This window comes from Hypanus sabinus, chromosome 26, assembly GCF_030144855.1.
Source record: "Hypanus sabinus isolate sHypSab1 chromosome 26, sHypSab1.hap1, whole genome shotgun sequence".
Classification (NCBI taxonomy): Eukaryota; Metazoa; Chordata; class Chondrichthyes; order Myliobatiformes; family Dasyatidae; genus Hypanus; species Hypanus sabinus.
In genome coordinates, this window is record NC_082731.1 from 13,659,141 (window position 1) to 13,677,732 (window position 18,592).

Sequence of the window (18,592 nt, forward strand, 5' to 3'; positions counted from 1 at the left end):
AGAGAAAGGTTGAACAAGTTAGGTCTCTATTCATTGGAGCGTAGAAGGTTGAGGGGGGATTTGATCGAGGTATTTAAAATTTTGAGAGGGATAGATAGAGTTGACGTGAATAGGCTGTTTTCATTGAGAGTAGGGGAGATTCAAACGAGAGGACATGATTTGAGAGTTAGGGGGCAGAAGTTTAAGGGAAACACAAGGGAATATTTCTTTACTCAGAGAGTGATAGCTGTGTGGAATGAGCTTCCTGTAGAAGTAGTAGAGGCCAGTTCAGTTGTGTCATTTAAGGTAAAATTGGATAGGTATATGGACAGGAAAGGAGTGGAGGGTTATGGGCTGAGTGCGGATAGGTGGGTCTAGGTGAGATTACGAGTTCGGCACGGACTAGGAGGGCCGAGATGGCCTGTTTCCGTGCTGTGATTGTTATATGGTGAAGAACAAAAGCTCCCAGTCCAACCTTATTGTCCTTTGCCAAGAAAACCTCTCGTTAATTGGATGGCACACATTCCACATCATCACTTATCTTCAACAATAACCCAAACAGGCTGAAAGCGGAACAAATAGCTCTTACAGAGCTGGTAAATACCTACAGCTTAACAGTAAGGATGTGAACACGAGCTTTGCCACTTTGCCTCTTACCAATTATGTGGCAATATTGATTGAAAGATGCAGTTAGAAACATACAAAACCTACAGCACAATACAGACCCTTCAGCCCACAAAGTTGTGCCGAACACGTCCCTACCTTAGAAATTACTAGGCTTACCCATAGCCCTCTATTTTTCTAGCTCCATGTACCTATACAAAAGTCTCTTAAAAGACCCTATCGTATCCACCTCCACCACCGTTGCCGGCAGCCCATTCCACACACTCACCACTCTCTGAGTGAAAAACTTACCCCTGACATCTCCTCTGTACCTACTCTCCAGCACCTTAAACCTGTGTCCTCTTGTGGCAACCATTTCATCCCTGGAAAAAAGCCTCTGACTATCCACATGATCAATGCCTCTCATCATCTTATACACCTCTATCAGGTCACCTCTCATCCTCTGTCGCTCCAAGGAGAAAAGGCCGAGTTCACTCAACCTATTCTCTTAAGGCATGCTCCCCAATCCAGGCAACATCCTTGTAGGGTCCTATATAGCTGCAACATTACCTCTCAGCTCCCAAATTCAATTCCACGATTGATAAAGGCCAATACACCATAGAGTCCACAGAGTCACAGAGCCACAGAGTCAACCTGCGCAGCAGCTTTGAGCATCCCATGGACTTGGACCCCAAGATCCCTCTGATCCTCCACACTGCCAAGAGTCTTACCATCAATGCTATATTCTGCCATCATATTTGACCTACCAAAATGAATCACTTCACATTTATCTGGGTTGAACTCCATCTGCCACTTCTCAGCCCAGTTTTGCATCCTATCAATGTCCCACTGTAACCTCTGACAGCCCTCCACACTATCCACAACACCTCCAACCTTTGTGTCATCAGTAGACTTACTAACCCATTCCACCATTTCCTCATCCAGGTCATTTATAAAAATCACAGAGTAAGAGTCCCAGAACAGATCCCTGAGGCACACCACTGGTCACCGACCTCCATGCAGAATATGACCAGTTTACAACCACTCATTGCCTTGTGTGGGCAAACCAATTCTGGATCCACAAAGCAATGTCCCCTTGTATCCCATGCCTCCTTACTTTCTCAATAAGCCTTGCAAGGGGTACCTTGTCAAATGCCTTGCTGAAATCCACTACTGCTACTGCATCTACTGCTCTACCTTCATCAATGTGTTTAGTCACATCCTCAAAAAATTCAAACAGGCTTGTAAGGCACAACCTGCCTTTGACAAAGCCATGCTGATTATTCCTAATCATATTATACCTCTCCAAATGTTCATAAATCCAGCCTCTCAGGATCTTCTCCATCAACTTTACCAACCACAGAGGTAAGACTCCCCGGTCTATAATTTCCTGGGCTATCTCTACTCCCTGTCTTGATTAAAGGAACAACATCTGCAACCCTCCAGAACCTCTCCCATTCTCATTGATGATGCAAAGATCATCACCAGAGGCTCAGCAATCTCCTCCCTCGCCTCCCACAGTAACCTGGGGTACATCTCATCCGGTCTCAGCGACATATCCTACTTGATGCTTTTCAAAAGCTCCAGCACATCCGTAAAGTATCCATTAAGTACCTCTGCTATTTCCTCTGGTTCCATACACACTTTCCCACTGTCACAGTTGTTGAGAGATTTTGTTTAAAAACTGATCTCAATACAAGGCCATTGCTTTATATGGCATTTCAGAATACATATTTTTTCAACAGGTACAGAAGCATTGACTCTGTGCAGAGTTGGATTGTGTTGCTGTCAGTGAATGTGAGAAATATCTGCGAGCCTGTATTGACAGGAAGTGGCAGTTCGGGCAAGTGGGTTTATCTTGAATGTAGGGACACAGCGTTTTGTTTGAAAATGGCATTCTGTGTTCAAACCTCAGAACGGTGTGGTGACAGGGCCCAGGCTGTTCTCCCTGAGCGCTGGTAAACAGAGTCTGATTGAAGAATGTGTGCAAGTTGGCAGAGCTCAGTTAATCGATGAGGTGTTCGTTTTACTTAAATGAGGAGAGAGTGATGGACAGCTTTTGATTTGAACCTTGGTGAGTGAACTGCTGTCCACTGACAGTTGAGGTGTAATGAGGACGTCAGGCCGGTGGCATTTCCAGGCCTGTAACACTGTAGTATTGCAGGTGTACTACGTGTTGTACTCAGTGCAGTAGGGTTTTACTGTAATTTTATGTATTAAAAGCACAGTAAATCGGGACAGTCCCCGGCACACATATGATATAGTGTTCAGCTTAATGTATATAATATCCTCAGAGGGTGGTTACGATCTGGAACAGGGAATAGTTGATGGAGACAGGAACACAACAGGCAAGATCAGCAGGGCTCCTGATCAGAAACCATGTGAAAACCTAGCTCAATCTGGCCCAGTTTGTTTAAAATTGAGGATATTTATTGGGCTGAGATCCAGAATGTTAAATTCAGGCCAAGTTCGGAAGACTGATAGATAACAACTGCAGAATCCCAACCCCACAGGCGTTTCAGCAGCTGTGACGCCGGACACAGCACCATTAATCCTTCTCCCCCGTGTGGACTTGCTGGTGTTTCTGCAGCTTGGAAAAGACTTTGAATCCCTTCCCACACTCGGAGCAAGTGAACGGTCTCACTCTGGTGTGAACACGCTGATGCTTCAGCAGGTAAGAAGAGAGAGTGAATGCTTTCCCGCACTCGGAGCAGCTGAATGGTCTCTCCCCGGTGTGGACCCGCTGGTGGGTGAGCAGACCGGAGGACTCGGTGAATCCCTTCCCACACTCGGAGCAGGTGAACGGCCGCTCGCCGGTGTGAACTCGCTGGTGCGTGAGCAGGTGGGATGACTGGGTGAAACCCTTCCCGCACTGAGCACAGGTGAACGGCCTCTCCCCAGTGTGGACCCGCCGGTGATTCAGCAGGTTGGAGGACCGACTGAATCCCATACCACAGTCGGAGCAAGTGAACGGCTTCTCCCCGGTGTGAATCCGCCGGTGAGTTTGCAGGTGCGATGACCGACTGAATCCCACACCGCAGTCGGGGCAGGTGAATGGCCTCTCCCCAGTGTGAACTCGCTGGTGAGCTACCAAGATGGATGAAGTGATGAATCCCAATCCACACTCAGTGCACGTGAACGGCTTCTCCCCCGTGTGAATACGGTGGTGTGTCCGCAGGGAGGATGACTGAGTGAAGCCCTTCCCGCACTCAGAGCAGATGAACGGTCTCTCCCCAGTGTGGACCCGGTGGTGTCTCTTCAGTTTGGCTGAGTGAGCAAATCCCTTTCCACACACAGAGCAGATGAATGATTTCTCTGCTTTGTGGGTTCGCTGGTGTATCAGTAGTTGAGAGGAATCTGCCAGTTCTTTCCCACAGACAGAGCAGATGAACGGTCTCTCAGCGGCGTGAACTCGCTGGTGCATCACCAGATAGGTTGACTGGGTGAATCCCTTCCCACAGACGGAGCAGGTAAATGGACTCTCCTCACTGTGAATGTGCTGGTGCCTCAGGAGGTGGGTTGACCGACTGAATCCCTTCCCGCACTCGGAGCAGGTGAAGGGTCTCTCACCAGTGTGAACTTGTCGGTGTATAACCAGGTTACACAACCGACTGAATCCCTTCCCACACTCGGAGCAGGTGAAGGGCTTCTCTCCGGTGTGAACCCGCTGGTGCATCACCAGGTTGGATGACTCAATGAATCCCTTCCCACATTCGGAGCAGGTAAATGGCCTCTCGCTTGAGTGAACTTTTTGGTGCCTCTTCAGGTTAGCTGACTTCGTGAACCCCTTCCCACATTCTGAGCAGGTAAAGGGTCTCTCTCCGGTGTGAATTTGCTGATGTATACGTAGTTGAGAAGCTCTCATCAATTCCTTTCCACACTCAGAGCAGGTGAAAGGCATCTCAGCTGTGTGCTTTTGTTGGTGTGTTATCGGGGCACTGGAATGCTTAAAGTTTCCTCCCACAGAGGAAACATGAAATGATGTCACTGATGTGAAGCGTTTTCAGCAATGGTTGTATCTGCAGTCCACCGACCAGACACACAATAGGTGATAGTGCGTGAAAGATAAGACTCCTGCTGGGATTGAAGATTGCTTTGTTTCCAACCATTACCAACTCGAACTGTGTTTCTGACTTCTCGAGTTGTTTGAGGGAACACCTGTTCACTCACTCCGAGATGGGAAGAAAATTTTGTTATGGACTGGATGGGTCAGAGAGCCTGTTTCTGCACTGTAGTGTTCTGTAGGTTTCTATTCTGTAACATCCACCTGAGTTTACCTTGGGCTGATCGATTATCACAATCTCTCACAACACTCGCAAAGTTTTCACAAGGAGACCCTTTGTCACGACTTGAAAGGAAGGGGGAAGGAGCCAGAAAGGAAGGTGGGTTGAGGAGTTCAAGCTAGCAGGTGATCAGTGAAAATCTATCGCACTCACAATGGGTGTTTACTTTCTTTATTTAGTGCTCCCTTCTCTGGACGTGTTTAAATCTCCATCGACAGTGAGGAATCTGGAACGATTTGTCTTGTGTACGAGTCTCACAGACCTGCCGGTCGCAATGAGGATTGAAACCGCTTCCCAGCAGAGGTATAGCAGGCGAGCATTTCTCCTCGCACGGTTTTCAGCTGCCGATACACTGAGTGACTGTCAGATCCTGCTGTGATCGGATTGCCATGTTCAGGTCAAGCCCGTCAATACCCTGCCAAAGGAATTCACAAAAGTTACCAGCAGAAAAGGGAAACGACACAATATGAGTAATTTGAGTTTCTGTGACTGAATTGCTACCACTCTCAGCTCTGATTGAGAAGATGTGGTATGTTGGAATTGTGGGTGAGTTCTAGTCCAGTGCTGAGCTTAAAACCCTGGTTAGACCACACCTGGAATATTGTGTTCAGTTCTGGTCGGGAAGAATGTGGAAGCGTTAGAGGAGGTGGAGGAAGTTCACTAGGATGCTTCCCGGATTAGAGGGTATATCTCTCGAGAATAGCTTGAGTGAGACAGGGATTTCCTGAATGGAGGAAAGGAGGATCATACGTGACTTGCTAAAGAGATGTACAGTGGCATGCAAAAGCTTGGGCACCACTGGTCAAAATTTCTGTTACTGTGAATAGTTAAGTGCGTAGAAAATGAACTGATCTCCAGAAAAAGTTAAAGATGAAACATTCTTTTCAACATTTTAAGCAAGATTAGTGTATTATTTTTGTTTTGTACAAGTGAAAAAAAGGAAAGGAGCACCGTGCAAAAGTTTGGGCACCCAAGAGATTTGTGCTCTCAGACTTTAATTAGCTTGTTAGGGCTATAGCTTGTTCACAGTCATTGTCAGGGAAGGTCAGGTGATGCAAGTTTGATGCAAACCTCATCCTAACAATCAGCAGTCATGGGCTCCTCTAAGCAGCTGGCTAGCACTCTGAAAATTAAAATAAATGATGTCTACAAAGCAGGAGAAGGCTATAAGAAGATAGCGAAGCATTTTCAGGTAGCTGTTTCCTCAGTTCATAATGTAATTAAGAAATTGCAGTTAAAAGGAACGGTGGAGGTCAAGTTGAGGTCTGGAAGACCAAGAAAACTTTCCGAGAGAACTGCTCATAGGATTGCAAGAAAGGCAAATCAAAACCCCCGTTTGACCGCAGAAGACCTTCAGGAAGATTTAGCAGACTCTGGAGTGGTGGTGCACTGTTCTACGGTGCAGCAACACCTGCACAAATATGTTCTTCATGGAAGAGTCATCAGAAGAAAACCTTTCCTGCATCCTCATCACATAATTCAGCATCAGAAGTTTGCAAAGGAACATCTAAACAAGCCTGATGTATTTTGGAAATAAGTCCTGTGGACTGATCAAGTTAAAATAGAACTTTTTGGCCGCAATGAGCAAAAGTATGTTTGGAGAAAAAAGGGTGAAGAATTTCATGAAAGGAACACCTCTCCAACTGTTAAGCATGAGGGTGGATCAATAATGCTTTGGGCTTGTGTTGCAGCCAGTGGCATGGGGAACATTTCAATGGTAGACAGAAGAATGAATTCAATTAAATACCAGCAAATTCTGGAAGCAAACATCACTCCATCTGTAAAAAAGCTGAAGGTGAAAAGAGGATGGGTTCTACAACAAGATAATGATCCTAAACACACCTCAAAATCCACAATGGACTACCTCAAGAGGCGCAAGCTGCAGGTTTTGCCATGGCCCTCACAGTCCCCCGACCTAAACATCATCGAAAATCTGTGGATAGACCTCAAAAGAGCAGTGCATGCTAGACGGCCCAAGAATCTCACAGAACTTGAAGCCTTTTGTGAGGAAGAATGGGTGAAAACCCCCCCCAAGCAAGAATTGAAAGATTCTTAGCTGGCTACAGAAAGCGTTTACAAGCTGTGATACTTGCCAAAGTGGGTGTTACTAAGTACTGAACTTTTGAACAGTTTGAACAGGTGTCCAAACTTTTGCTTCGGGCCCTTATCCTTTTTTGTTATTTTTTTAAACTGTAAAAGATGAAAATAAAAAAGTAATCTTGCTTAAAATATTACAGAAATGTGTCATCTTTAACTTTATGCCTTTTGGAAGTCAGGTAATCTTTTACTCGCTTAGCTATTCACAGTAACAGGAATTTTGACTGGGGTGCCCAAACTTTTGCATGCCACTGTACATGATTATAAGAGACAAAGATGGAGTGGGCAGCCAGAGATCTTATGACATTGTGGGCATCACTGAGTCATGGCTGAAAGATTATAGTTGACAGTTTAACATCCAAGGTTACGCATTGTATCAAAAAGACAGGCAGGTAGGCAGAGGGGGTGGGGTGGCTCTGTTGATGTAAAAAATGAAATTGAATCCTTAGAAAGAAGCGATGTAGGATCAGCAGACGTAGAAGACGTAGCAGACGTAGGTAGAGTTAAGAAATTGCATGGGTAAAATGACCCTGATGCGAGTTAGATACAGGCCCCCGAACAGTAGTCTAGACGCGGAATATAAATTTCAATGGGAAATACAAAAGGCATGCAATAATAACGCTAGTCATGGGGGATTTCAGTATGAAGGTAGATTGGGAAAATCAGGTTGGTGCTGGGTCTCAAGAGAGACAATGTGTAGAATGCCTACGAAGTGGCTTTTTAAAGCAGCTTGCATGGAGCCCACTTACGGAAAGGCAGTTCCGGATTGGGTTCTGTGTAATGAGCCAGATCTGATTAAGGAGCCACAGGGGCACAATTCCAAGCATCCTGACTGGCTGCATCACTGCCTGGTATGGGAACTGTACTTCCCTCAATCGCAGGACTCTGCAGAGAGTGGTGCGGACAGCCCAGCGCATCTACAGATGTGAACTTCCCACGATTCAGGACATTTACAGAGACAGGTGCGTAAAAAGGACCCAAAGAATCACTGGGGACCCGAGTCACCCCAACCACAAACTGTTCCTGCTGCTACCATCCGGGAAACAGTACCGCAGCATAAAAGCCAGGACCAGCAGGCTCTGGGAACAGCTTCTTCCACCAGGCACCAGAATGATTAATACAATTGTATTTCTATGTAATATTGACTGTCCTGTTGTACATACTATTTTATTACAAATTACTATAAATTGGATATTTAGACAGGGACGTAATGTAGAAATTTCATGTATGTTAAGGAAGTAATAAAGTCAATTTAATTCAATATTTAGGAGGTAATGATCATAATTCACCCTGCAGTCTGAGAGGAAGAAGATAAAATCAGATGTATCAGTATTACAGTGGAGTAAAGGGAAATACAGAGGCATGAGAAAGCAGATGGCCAAAGTTGATTGGAAGGGGACACTAGCAGGGCTGACGGCAGAACAGCAATGGCTGGAGTTTCTGGAAGCAATTCAGAAGGTGCAGGATGGATACACCTGAAAGACGAATAAGTATTCTAAAGGGAGGATGAGGCAACCATGACTGATAAGGGATCAAATTCAGCAGAAAAGCAAAAGAGAGGGCAAATATTAGTGGGAGGTTAGAGATTGTGAAGCATTTAAAAACAACAGAAGGCAACAAAAAAGAACATGAGACAAAAGACGAAACATGGTTAACGAATAATATAAAAGAGGATATGAAAAGTTTTTTTTCAGATATATAAAGAATACTAGAGGAGCAGAAGTGGACATGGGTCTGTGGAAAATGATGCTGGAGAGGTAATAATGGAGGACAAAGAAATGGGGATGAATTTAATCAGTATCTTGCATCAATCTCTATGGAAGACAATAGCAGTGTGCCAGAAATTCGAGTGTATTGGGGGCAGAATTGAGTGGAGTTGCTATTACAAATGAGGTGGTGCTCAGAAAGCTGAAGGGTCTGAGGGTAGAAATCACTTGGACCAGATGGACTACTCTGCAAGTTCTGAAAGAGCGAGATGAAGGAATTGTGGACACATTAGTAATGATCTCTTAAGAATCGGTGGAGTCTAGAATGGTTCCGGAGGACAGGAAAACTTCAAATGCCACTCTACTCTTCAGGAAAGAAGTGAGGCAGAAGAAAGGAAATTATGGGCCAGCTTGCCTGGTTAGGAAGATGTTGGAGCCCATTCATTATTAAGGATGAGCTTTGGGGGTACTTGGAGGTACATGATAAAATAGGCCGAAGCCAGCATGGTTTCTTCAAGGGAAGATCTTGCCTGACAAACCTGTTAGAATTCTTTGAGGAAATAGCAGGCAGGTTAGACAAAAGAGAGTCAGTGGAGGTTGTTCACTTGGATTTTTCAGAAGCCCTTCGACAAGGAGTCGCACATGACAAGATCGGAGCTGTAGTATTACAGAAAAGAGACTAGCATAGATAGCAGATTGGCAGGCGGAACGGTGTGGAAATACAGGGGATGGTGTATGGGTTACAGATGAATCATCTGGATGATAGAATTGATGGCTGTGCGGCAAAGTTTGTGGACTATAGAGAAGACAGGTGGAGGGGCAGGTTGCTTTGGGGAAGCAGCAAGTCTGCCGAAAGACTTGGACAGATCGGGGGATTGGGTAAGTGTAGGGAAAGTGTATGGTCATACACTTTGGTAGAAGGAATAAAGGTGTAGACTATTTTCTCAACATGGAGAAAATTCAAAAATCGGAGGTGCAAAGGGATTTGGGTGCAGGATTCCCGAAAGGTTAACTTGCAGTTTGAGTCTGGGCTTTTTGACTTTTCCCCGTGTTTGGAATATGGTTTGAACACCTCACCATTCAATACCTGGACGATCATTTTCAGCTCAATGAGCTCTGAAATTTACATTTAAAGGTAAAGGTTTAAATGTAAAGGTTTGCAATGATGTGGCACCTGAACTCTTCTCACTGCGATTCCGATTCAGTGAGTTACTGTGAAGGACAACCGTTTACTACGTTGCCAAAGCTATCTGACAGATGACACATATACATTCTGCCCCCTTTCAGGCAAGTCCCGGAGACACAACAGACTGCGGATGCTGGAATCTGGAGGGATAAAATGGAGAGAGGCAGCACCAGAGGAGGGAAATGGACTGTCGGGCCACCAAGTTCCTCCAGCAGCTTATTGTTTGTTCAAGAAAATCCTGGACTTGCATGGAACTGCTTTACGTCTGGAATTAGCTGAGTGGTGGATTATCCGATAGCTGGGGTCCATCTGCAGAGATGTTGATCGGTAATTATTCCTGGTCTATTAATATTTTTAATTGGAAGGAATTTAGATAACGTGTCCCCTACATTATCAATTCTGTTTTACGTTAATTCCGTAAGGTGAGCTTTAATGGCGAGTCTCAAATACTTGGCAGTGATGAACTTGTGAATTCCATTCCAAGGCGAATTTTCTTCATGTGAGCTGCTGTGGCACAGAGGGACCCTGCGAGCTGTAGGCAGGTTAATCTGGCCAAGAGGTGAAGGGGAGCAGTTAGACAGCAGAAACGTAGCCAAAAGAATGTGTGAGTTGTGAAAGGCAGAGCAAGAGGACAAGCCATCCACTTTCCCGGGTGATCAGAAAAGAACTTTACGGGCATTGCTGAAGACAAGAAGATTGCAGAGAAAACAACCCCAGCTGATACTATAACCGAAGCTGACTGAGAAATCGAGTGACCCGAGATTAGACCGTAATACACTGGCGCAGAATTATAGGCCATTTGGCCCATCATGGCTGATCCTTTTTTTCCTCTTCCTCAACCCCACTTCCCGGCCTCCTCCCCGTAACCAATCAAGAACCTATCAATCTTTGCCTTAAGTACACCCAATGACTGCGTGGCAACAAATTCCACAAATTCACCACCCTCTGGCTAAAGAAATTTCTCCGCATCTGTTTTAAATGGACGCCCCTTTATCTTGAGGCTGTGCCCTCTTGTCCTAGACTCCCCCACCAGGGGAAACATCCTTTCCACATCTACTCCGTTTAGGCTTTTCAACATTCAAAAGGTTTCAATGAGATCTTCCCACCCCATCCTTCTAAATTCCAGCAAGTACAGACCCAGAGCCATCAAACATTCCTCGTATAATAACCCTTTCATTCCTGGAATCATCCTTGTGAACCTCCTCTGGACCTTCTCCAATGCCAGCACATCTCTTCTACGATGAGGAGCCCAAAACTGTTCATAATACCCAAGGTGAGGCCTCACCAGTGCCTTATAAAGCCTCAGCATCACATCCCTGCTCTTGTATTCTAGACCTCTTGAAACACTGAATTTGCCTTCCTCACCACCGACTCAACCTGCAAGTTAACCTTTAGAGTGTTCTGCACAAGGACTCCCAAGTCCTTGTGTTTCTCAAATTTTTGGATTTTCTCCCCGTTTAGAAAATAGTCTGCATATTCATTTCTACTACCAAAGTGCATGACCAAGCATTTTCCAATATTATATTTTATTTGCCACTTTCTTGCCCATTCTACTAATCTGTCTAAGTCCTTCTGCATCCTGTTTCCTCAACACTACCTGCCCCTCTACCAATCTTCGTATCACCTGCAAACTTGCAACAAAGCCATCTATTCCATCATCTAAGTCATTGATATACAGCATAAAAAGAAGTGGTCCCAAGACCGACCCCTGCAGAACACCACTAGTCACTGGCAGCCAAGCAGAAAAGGATCCTTTTATTCCCTCTCACTGCCTCCTACCAATCAGCCAATGCTCTAACCACTTAGTAACCTTCCTGTAATACCACAGGCTCTTAACTTGGTGAGCAGCCTCATGTGTGGCACCTTATCAAAGGACTTCTGCAAGTCCAAATATACAACATCAACTGCATCCCCTTTATCTATCCTACTTGTAATCTCCTCAAAGAATTCCAACAGGTTCACCAAGCAGGATTTTCCCTGATGGAAACCATGCTGACTTTGTACTATCTTGTCCTGTGTCACCAAGTACTCCATCACCTCATCCCTAACAATTGACTCTGACATCTTCCCAACCACTGAGGTCAGGCTAACTGGTCTATAATTTTCTTTCTGCTGCCTTCCTCCTTTCTTAAAGAGTGGAGTAACATTTGTGATTTTCCAGTCCTCTGGCACCGTGCCAGAGTCCAACAATTTTTTGAAAAATCATTTCTAATGCTGCCACAATCTCTATCGCTACCTCTTTCAGAACCCTAGAGTGCAGTTCATCTGGTCTGTGCAACTTACGTACCTTTAGGTCTTACAGCTTTTTGAGCACGTTCACCCGTGTAACTGCACTTACTTCTCTTCCTTCACACACTACAATATCTGGCACACTGCTAGTGTCTTCCACAGTGAAGACTGATGCAAAATACTCATTTAGTTCATCAGCCATCTCCTTGTCCCCCGTTATTATTTCTCCTGCCTCATTTTCTAGTGGTCCTTATCCACTGTCGTCTCTTTTTATTTTTTTACATACTTGAAAAAGCTTTTACTATCCACTTTACTAGCTTGCTTTCATATTTCATCTTTTCCCTTCTAATGAATCTTTTAGTTGCTCTCTCTAGGATTTTAAAACCTTCCCGAACCTCAAATTTTTGCTTTGTTGTATGCCCTGTCTTTAGTTTTTACAATAGCTTTGACTTCCCTTGTCAGCCACAGTTGTACTATTTTACCATTTGAGTATTTCTTCACTTTTGGAATACAAAAATCTTGCACCTTCCTAATTTTTCTCAGAAACGCACACCATTGCTACTCTGTTGTCCTTCCTGCCAACAGCTCCTTCCAATTTACTTTGGCCAACTCCTCTCTCATACCACTGTAATTTCCTTTACTCCACTGAAATACTGCTACATCAGACTTTACTTTGTCCCTATCAGATTTCAAGTTGAACTCAATCATATTGTGATCACTGGTTCCCATGGGTTCTTTTACCATAATCGCTTCCAGTTCATTACATACCACCCAATCCAGTATAGCTGATCCCCTAGTAGGCTCAACGACAAACTGCTCTAAAAAGCCATCTCTTGGGCATTCAACAGACTCACTCTCTTGAGATCCATTACCAACCTGATTTTCTCAATCCATCTGCATGTTAAAACCTTCCATTGTCCTTTTGACTCGCCTTTTCTATTTCCTGTTGCAATCTGTGGCCCACCTCCCAGCCACTGTTGGGAGGCCTGTGTACAACTGCCATCAGGGTCTTTTCACCCTTGCAGTTTCTTAACTCGACCCACAAGGATTCAACATCTTATGATCCTATGTCACATCTTTCGACTGATTTGATGCCACTCTTTACCAGCAGAGCCACGCCACCCCCTCTGCCTACCTTCCTATCCCTCCAATACAACGTGTAACCCTGGACATTCCGCTCCCAACTACAACCATCCTTCAGCCACGATTCAGCGATGGCTACAACCTCATTCCTGGATATCAATTCATTATTGAGTCCACATCACCAACTCCTTGTGGCCACCTTCTCCTGTCGGTCTGTACTGTCAGAAGAAGCTTTAAAGATGGTACTGGCACGTCTCTGCCTTCAGGATTTAAAAAGTCAGAGCCACAACTTTATTTTTTTTAAATCTGCATCAGTCCTGCAATACTGGCTCGGTGTATTTCACTCCCCGGCAGGCGCTGCTGCTCTGTATCTCACACTTTTTCACATCCCTCTGTCGGTGTTTGGACTCTCAAATTGTTCCCATTCGCACCTGGACCAGGTAACCTTACCCACAGTCCATCTCCATGCTCACCCCGACCTCACTGTACCAGATGCACCTCCTGCCCTCCCTGCAGCTGGACCAGCTTCTCCTCACTCCCATCTGTCCGACCCGAACCGACTCTCTTCCCACCACTGCAGAGTAGTCCCAGCTTTTCCTGGTTTGGGGGTAACTTCTTCCCCCTTTTCTGGGGAAGGGGCATTTACTCGGCTCCTCACGAAACGATTAAACCAGCCCCCACCTGTGCCCAGCGACGCGCCAACATCCTCCAGCTCCCGGCGCCGGCGCCCACCGGGCCTCCTGGGCCGGAAGTGCGTATCCTGCCCGCTGTCGTGCCCCGTTGCCGGCTGCTGCCCCCGTCCCAAGCTGAGCGATACCTCCCGGGGGGCAGAAACCGTCTCCGTGCCGACTGAAAACACGTCGCTCACCTGAGCAGGCGCCTCCGGCGCAGAGCCCAACGGCGACCCCTTGTAGACGTCACTTCCGGTATGAGGTGCGTGCGCATGCGAATTGGGAGCGGTGGGTGTTCGATTGAGCGCTTTCTGTGCCCCGATGATCTGTGGGTAGGAGTGACCACCATGAAAATCTTCTCAGGGTAACCCTGAAACCTGGAATGAAAAGAAGGGCAGCAAAATCATCGGCCCCCGAATTCCCCTCCCCGCAAAAAGAAACGAACATAAACGGAACAGGTGCGTCAATCCCTACATCCCTCCTCGCCGAACATAAATGGAACATGCAAGTCAATTTCCAAATCCCTCCTCCCGCACAAAAAAACGAACAAAACGGGTTTTATTAAATTCCAAACTCTTCACAGCTTCAGATTTTATCACCTTTCGTAACTGCGGTAATGAAGGAGCACAGAGACCAAATTATGTCTAGCAACAACCACGCAGCATCCATCTTCAAGGACCCCCACCACCCAGAACATGCTCTCTTCTCGCTGCTGCCAGAAGGCAGAGTTTCCTCAGGACTCACACCTCCAAGTTCAGGAACAGTTATTACCCCTCAACCATTAGACACTAGAACCAGAGGGGATAACTTCACTACCTGCCCCATCATTGAAAGGTTCCCACAACCAGTGGACACACTTTCGAGGACCCATCATCTCATGTTCTCGTTATGTATTGTTTGTTTGTTTATTTATTATTATTTTATCTTCTTTTTGTATTTGCACAGTTTATTCTCTTCAGCGCTCTGGCTGAATGCCCTCGTAAAGTGCCCTTTTATTGATTCTGTTATGGTTATTATTCTATAGATTACTGAGTGTGCTCACAGAATCTCAGGGTTGTATATGGTGACATGTATATACTTTGATAATAGATTTATTTTGAACTTTTGATATTATCTGTGATGTTGATCAACAAGTAAATATAGATCAAATCCTAAGAGAAGCACTCCTTAGATTTGCCAAACATTGTCAGGTTTATTTAATATTGGAAAATAGTCTTTGGAACAGTTATGAAGAGGGAAATGATCATCCTTTCAGATCAATGTCCCTTCAGCAACGGATCTTGAATGTTCACCTGAGATGATAACCCCAGGATCCCTGCTAGGGCTGGGCCACGGCTCATCCTCTGACATGCTTCACTGACAACCCTGCAGCTGCTTCTGACCGATACGGCATCCAGTCATCCTGTGATATTTGCTGACACTCTCTACTGGTACAAACATAGGTATTCGCTGGGACTGTGTGACATCCTTTCACCGTCTCCTCTGTCAAAGCCCAGCAGCACACTTCCCTGCAGAGGATGTGCAGTAATTGTGAGACAGCGACAGACTCGGTGGAAGCAGGGACTGATGAGGGTGAAGGCAGTTTATTGACACAGATCTTCCAAGCCCAGGAATGGAATGTCTTCCATGGGTAATATTAATAAATTAATTTAAGAAAGCTTTTGGCACATTGGCCTTCATAAATCAACGTGTTTGGAACAGAAACATAGAAAGTAGGTGCAGGAGTAGGCCATTCGGCCCTTCGAGCCTGCACCACCATTCAGTATGATCATGGCTGATTATCCAACTCAAAACCCTGTACCTGCTTTCTCTCCATACCCCCGATCCCTTTAGCCACAAGGGCCATATCTAACTCCCTCTTAAATATAGCCAATAGACAATAGGTGCAGAAGTAGACCATTCGGCCCCTCAAGTCTGCACCGCCATTCTGAGATCATGGCTGATCATTCACTATCAATACCCAGTCCCTGCCTTGTCCCCATATCCCTTGATTTCCCTATCCATCAGATATCTATCTAGCTCCTTCTTGAAAGCATCCAGAGAATTGGCCTCCACCGTCTTCCGAGGCAGTGCATTTCACACCTCCTCAACTCTGTTTTAAATAACTGACCAATGAACCGGCCTCAGCTGTTTCCTGTGGCAGAGAATTCCACAGATTCACCACTCTCTGTGTGAAGAAGTTTTTCCTCATCTCAGTCCTAAAAGGCTTCCCTATCCTTAAACTGTGACCCCTCATTCTGGACTTCCCCAACATTGGAAACAATCTTCCTGCATCTAGCCTGTCCAATCCCTTTAGAATTTTATATGTTTCAATAAGATCCCCCCTCAATCTTCTAAATTCCAGTGAGTATAAGCCTAGTCGATCCAGTCTTTCTTCATATAAAATTACTGCCATCCCAGGAATCAATCTGGTGAACCTTCTCTGTACTCCCTCTATGGCAAGAATGTCTTTCCTCAGATTAGGGGACCAAAACTGCACACAATATTCTAGGTGCGGTCTCACCAAGGCCTTGTACAACTGCAGTAGAACCTCCCTGCTCCTGTACTCAAATCCTTTTGCTATGAATGCCAACATACCATTTGCCTTTTTCACCGCCTGCTGTACCTGCATGCCCACCTTCAATGACTGGTGTACAATGACACCCAGGTCTTGTTGCAGGAGATGGGATGTTATAAGATATTAAGATGTTCTAAGCTGGATGAGACTAGTTTGGATTATTGTGTGTAGCTGGGGGTCACCTGCTTACAGGAAAGGTTGAAATAGCGCAGGGAAAATTTACAAGCTCTTGCCAGGCCTGGGGGACCCGAGTTATAAGGAAAACTTAGAATGCAGAAGACTGAGAAGAGATTTTTTTTGATAGAGGTGTACAAAATACAAAGTGATAAGAGATAGAGTAAATGCAAGCTGGCTTTTTCCACCGAGGGTGGGTGGGACAACAACTGGGGGGTTAAGGGTGAAACGTGAAAAGTTTAAGGGGGACATGAGGGGAAACTTTGTCACTCGGAGGGTCGTGAGAGTGTGGAATGAGCTGCCAGTGCAAGGGGTGCATGCAAGCCCTTTCAATGTTTGGATAGGTGCATGGACAGTCGGGGTAAGGAGGCCTGCAGGCTAATGGAAGAGGCCGTTTAAATGGTTGGGTATAGACTAGATGGGCTGAAGGGCCTGTTTTCTGTGCTGCACTTCTCAAATTACCCAAGGGCAGTCACATTCGATCCAGTGCACAACCGTCTTCACTTCAATAAAGCGATGGCCAATCTGTAAATGTTGGTATATCAGTGAACATTTTTTATCTCTAACTAAATAATTTAATTCCAATTAATTAAAGAAGATTCAGGAGCACTGTCAGCTGGGGAGTGGACTGTATTGGTCTTTGACATATTTCACTCTATGTAAAGCTCATCTTTAAATAGGATTTTATCTTTATTTGAAAACAAAAGTATCATAAAAGGCTGAATTGGACAAATAAAGGCAACAAGTGAGAAGCGAGGAGACCAACAGAGAAAAAGGCTGTAAACGGAGTTGAGTTTATTGTTGTCACAGGCACTGAGACACAGTGAAAATCCTGTCTTGCAGACCGGTAGTACTGGGACTTCCTTACTGTAAAAAGACAAATTGGTCAAATGTGTTCAGGAAAATTTTGGGGGGTATTTAAAGCGGACCTTGATGGGTTCTTGACGGGTGAGGGCGTTGAGCTGGGATCGGGGGGGGGGGGGAATGGCTTAATTCAGCTCTGACGTCTTGCGGTCTTAAGGTCAGGAGTGCGACACATAAATAGTATTGTGTGCAGAAAGGAGAACTATGCCGGGAATGTGGCGGGGGTGGGGGGAAGCGGAGGCAAGCGACAAGCAATGAAATGCAGCAGCCGGAGGCGCTTGGTCCTCGGACACTTCCCCGTCTCTCCTCAAACCCCACCGCCGCCGAGAGGGGGCCCCAGCACTCCCTCTGCAACCTGCCGCTTGGGCATGCGGTCCCAGTGGCTCGGAGTCGTTGCTGGAACTTGCTCCCCGGCATCGTCTCCCGCCCGCCTCGCCCTCTCCCCGCACGGCTGGGCGAGCGTCCGGGCCGCCGACTCCACGGCGGGCACAGTGACAGATGGAGGAGGGGGTTGTCAGGGGGGCCAGAGAGAGAGAGCTTCAGTGAGTGTGCAGATCTGAGAAATGGAAAACAGTGTGTGGAAGTTTTTAAAAAAACATCATTTTTAGCAGGAAACTATTTTTTAAAGGCAGTGATAAGAAGAGACTGCAGAGCCCTGAGACGGAAAAGCATTTCAGAATTGGGTGCATTATCATTGGAATTAGTTATTATTGTCACAGTGTCTTGCAAGCTGTTCATACAGATTAATTCATTACACAGAGCATGGAGACAGATCAGGCTGCCCCTGTGGCCCCTCCCACAGACCGTGGCTCCTCCCACACTGTCTCCCTCTGGTGAACTACATATACCTGTCTGGACACGCCCCCTGCTGACTGCCCCTGTGGCTCCTCCCACAGACCGTGGCTCCTCCCACACTGTCTCCCTGTGGTGAACTACATATACCTGTCTGGACACGCCCCCTGCTGACTGCCCCTGTGGCTCCTCCCACTGACCGTGGCTCCTCCCACACTGTGGTGAACTACATATACCTGTCTGGACACGCCCCCTCCTGACTGCTCCTGTGGCTCCTCCCACTGACTGTGGCTCCTCCCACACTGTCTCCCTGTGGTGAACTACATATACCTGTCTGGACACGCCCCCTGCTGACTGCCCCTGTGGCC

The 18,592-nt window shown here is 46.1% G+C and overlaps 1 protein-coding gene across 1 annotated transcript in view; it reads right to left on the reverse strand.

The window, feature by feature from the left end:
* LOC132381581 (uncharacterized) overlaps positions 1-18,592 on the reverse strand; it is a 206,082-nt gene that overhangs the window by 28,495 nt on the left and 158,995 nt on the right. Inside the window, exons 25-28 of the mRNA XM_059951077.1 lie at positions 17,746-17,907; positions 13,825-14,163; positions 10,263-10,402; positions 1,153-4,586 (exon numbers count right to left, since the gene is read on the reverse strand). Coding sequence (XP_059807060.1) covers positions 3,131-4,586; positions 10,263-10,402; positions 13,825-14,163; positions 17,746-17,907 — 2,097 coding nt within the window. The 3' untranslated portion in view covers positions 1,153-3,130. The remainder of the gene's footprint in view (positions 1-1,152; positions 4,587-10,262; positions 10,403-13,824; positions 14,164-17,745; positions 17,908-18,592) is intronic.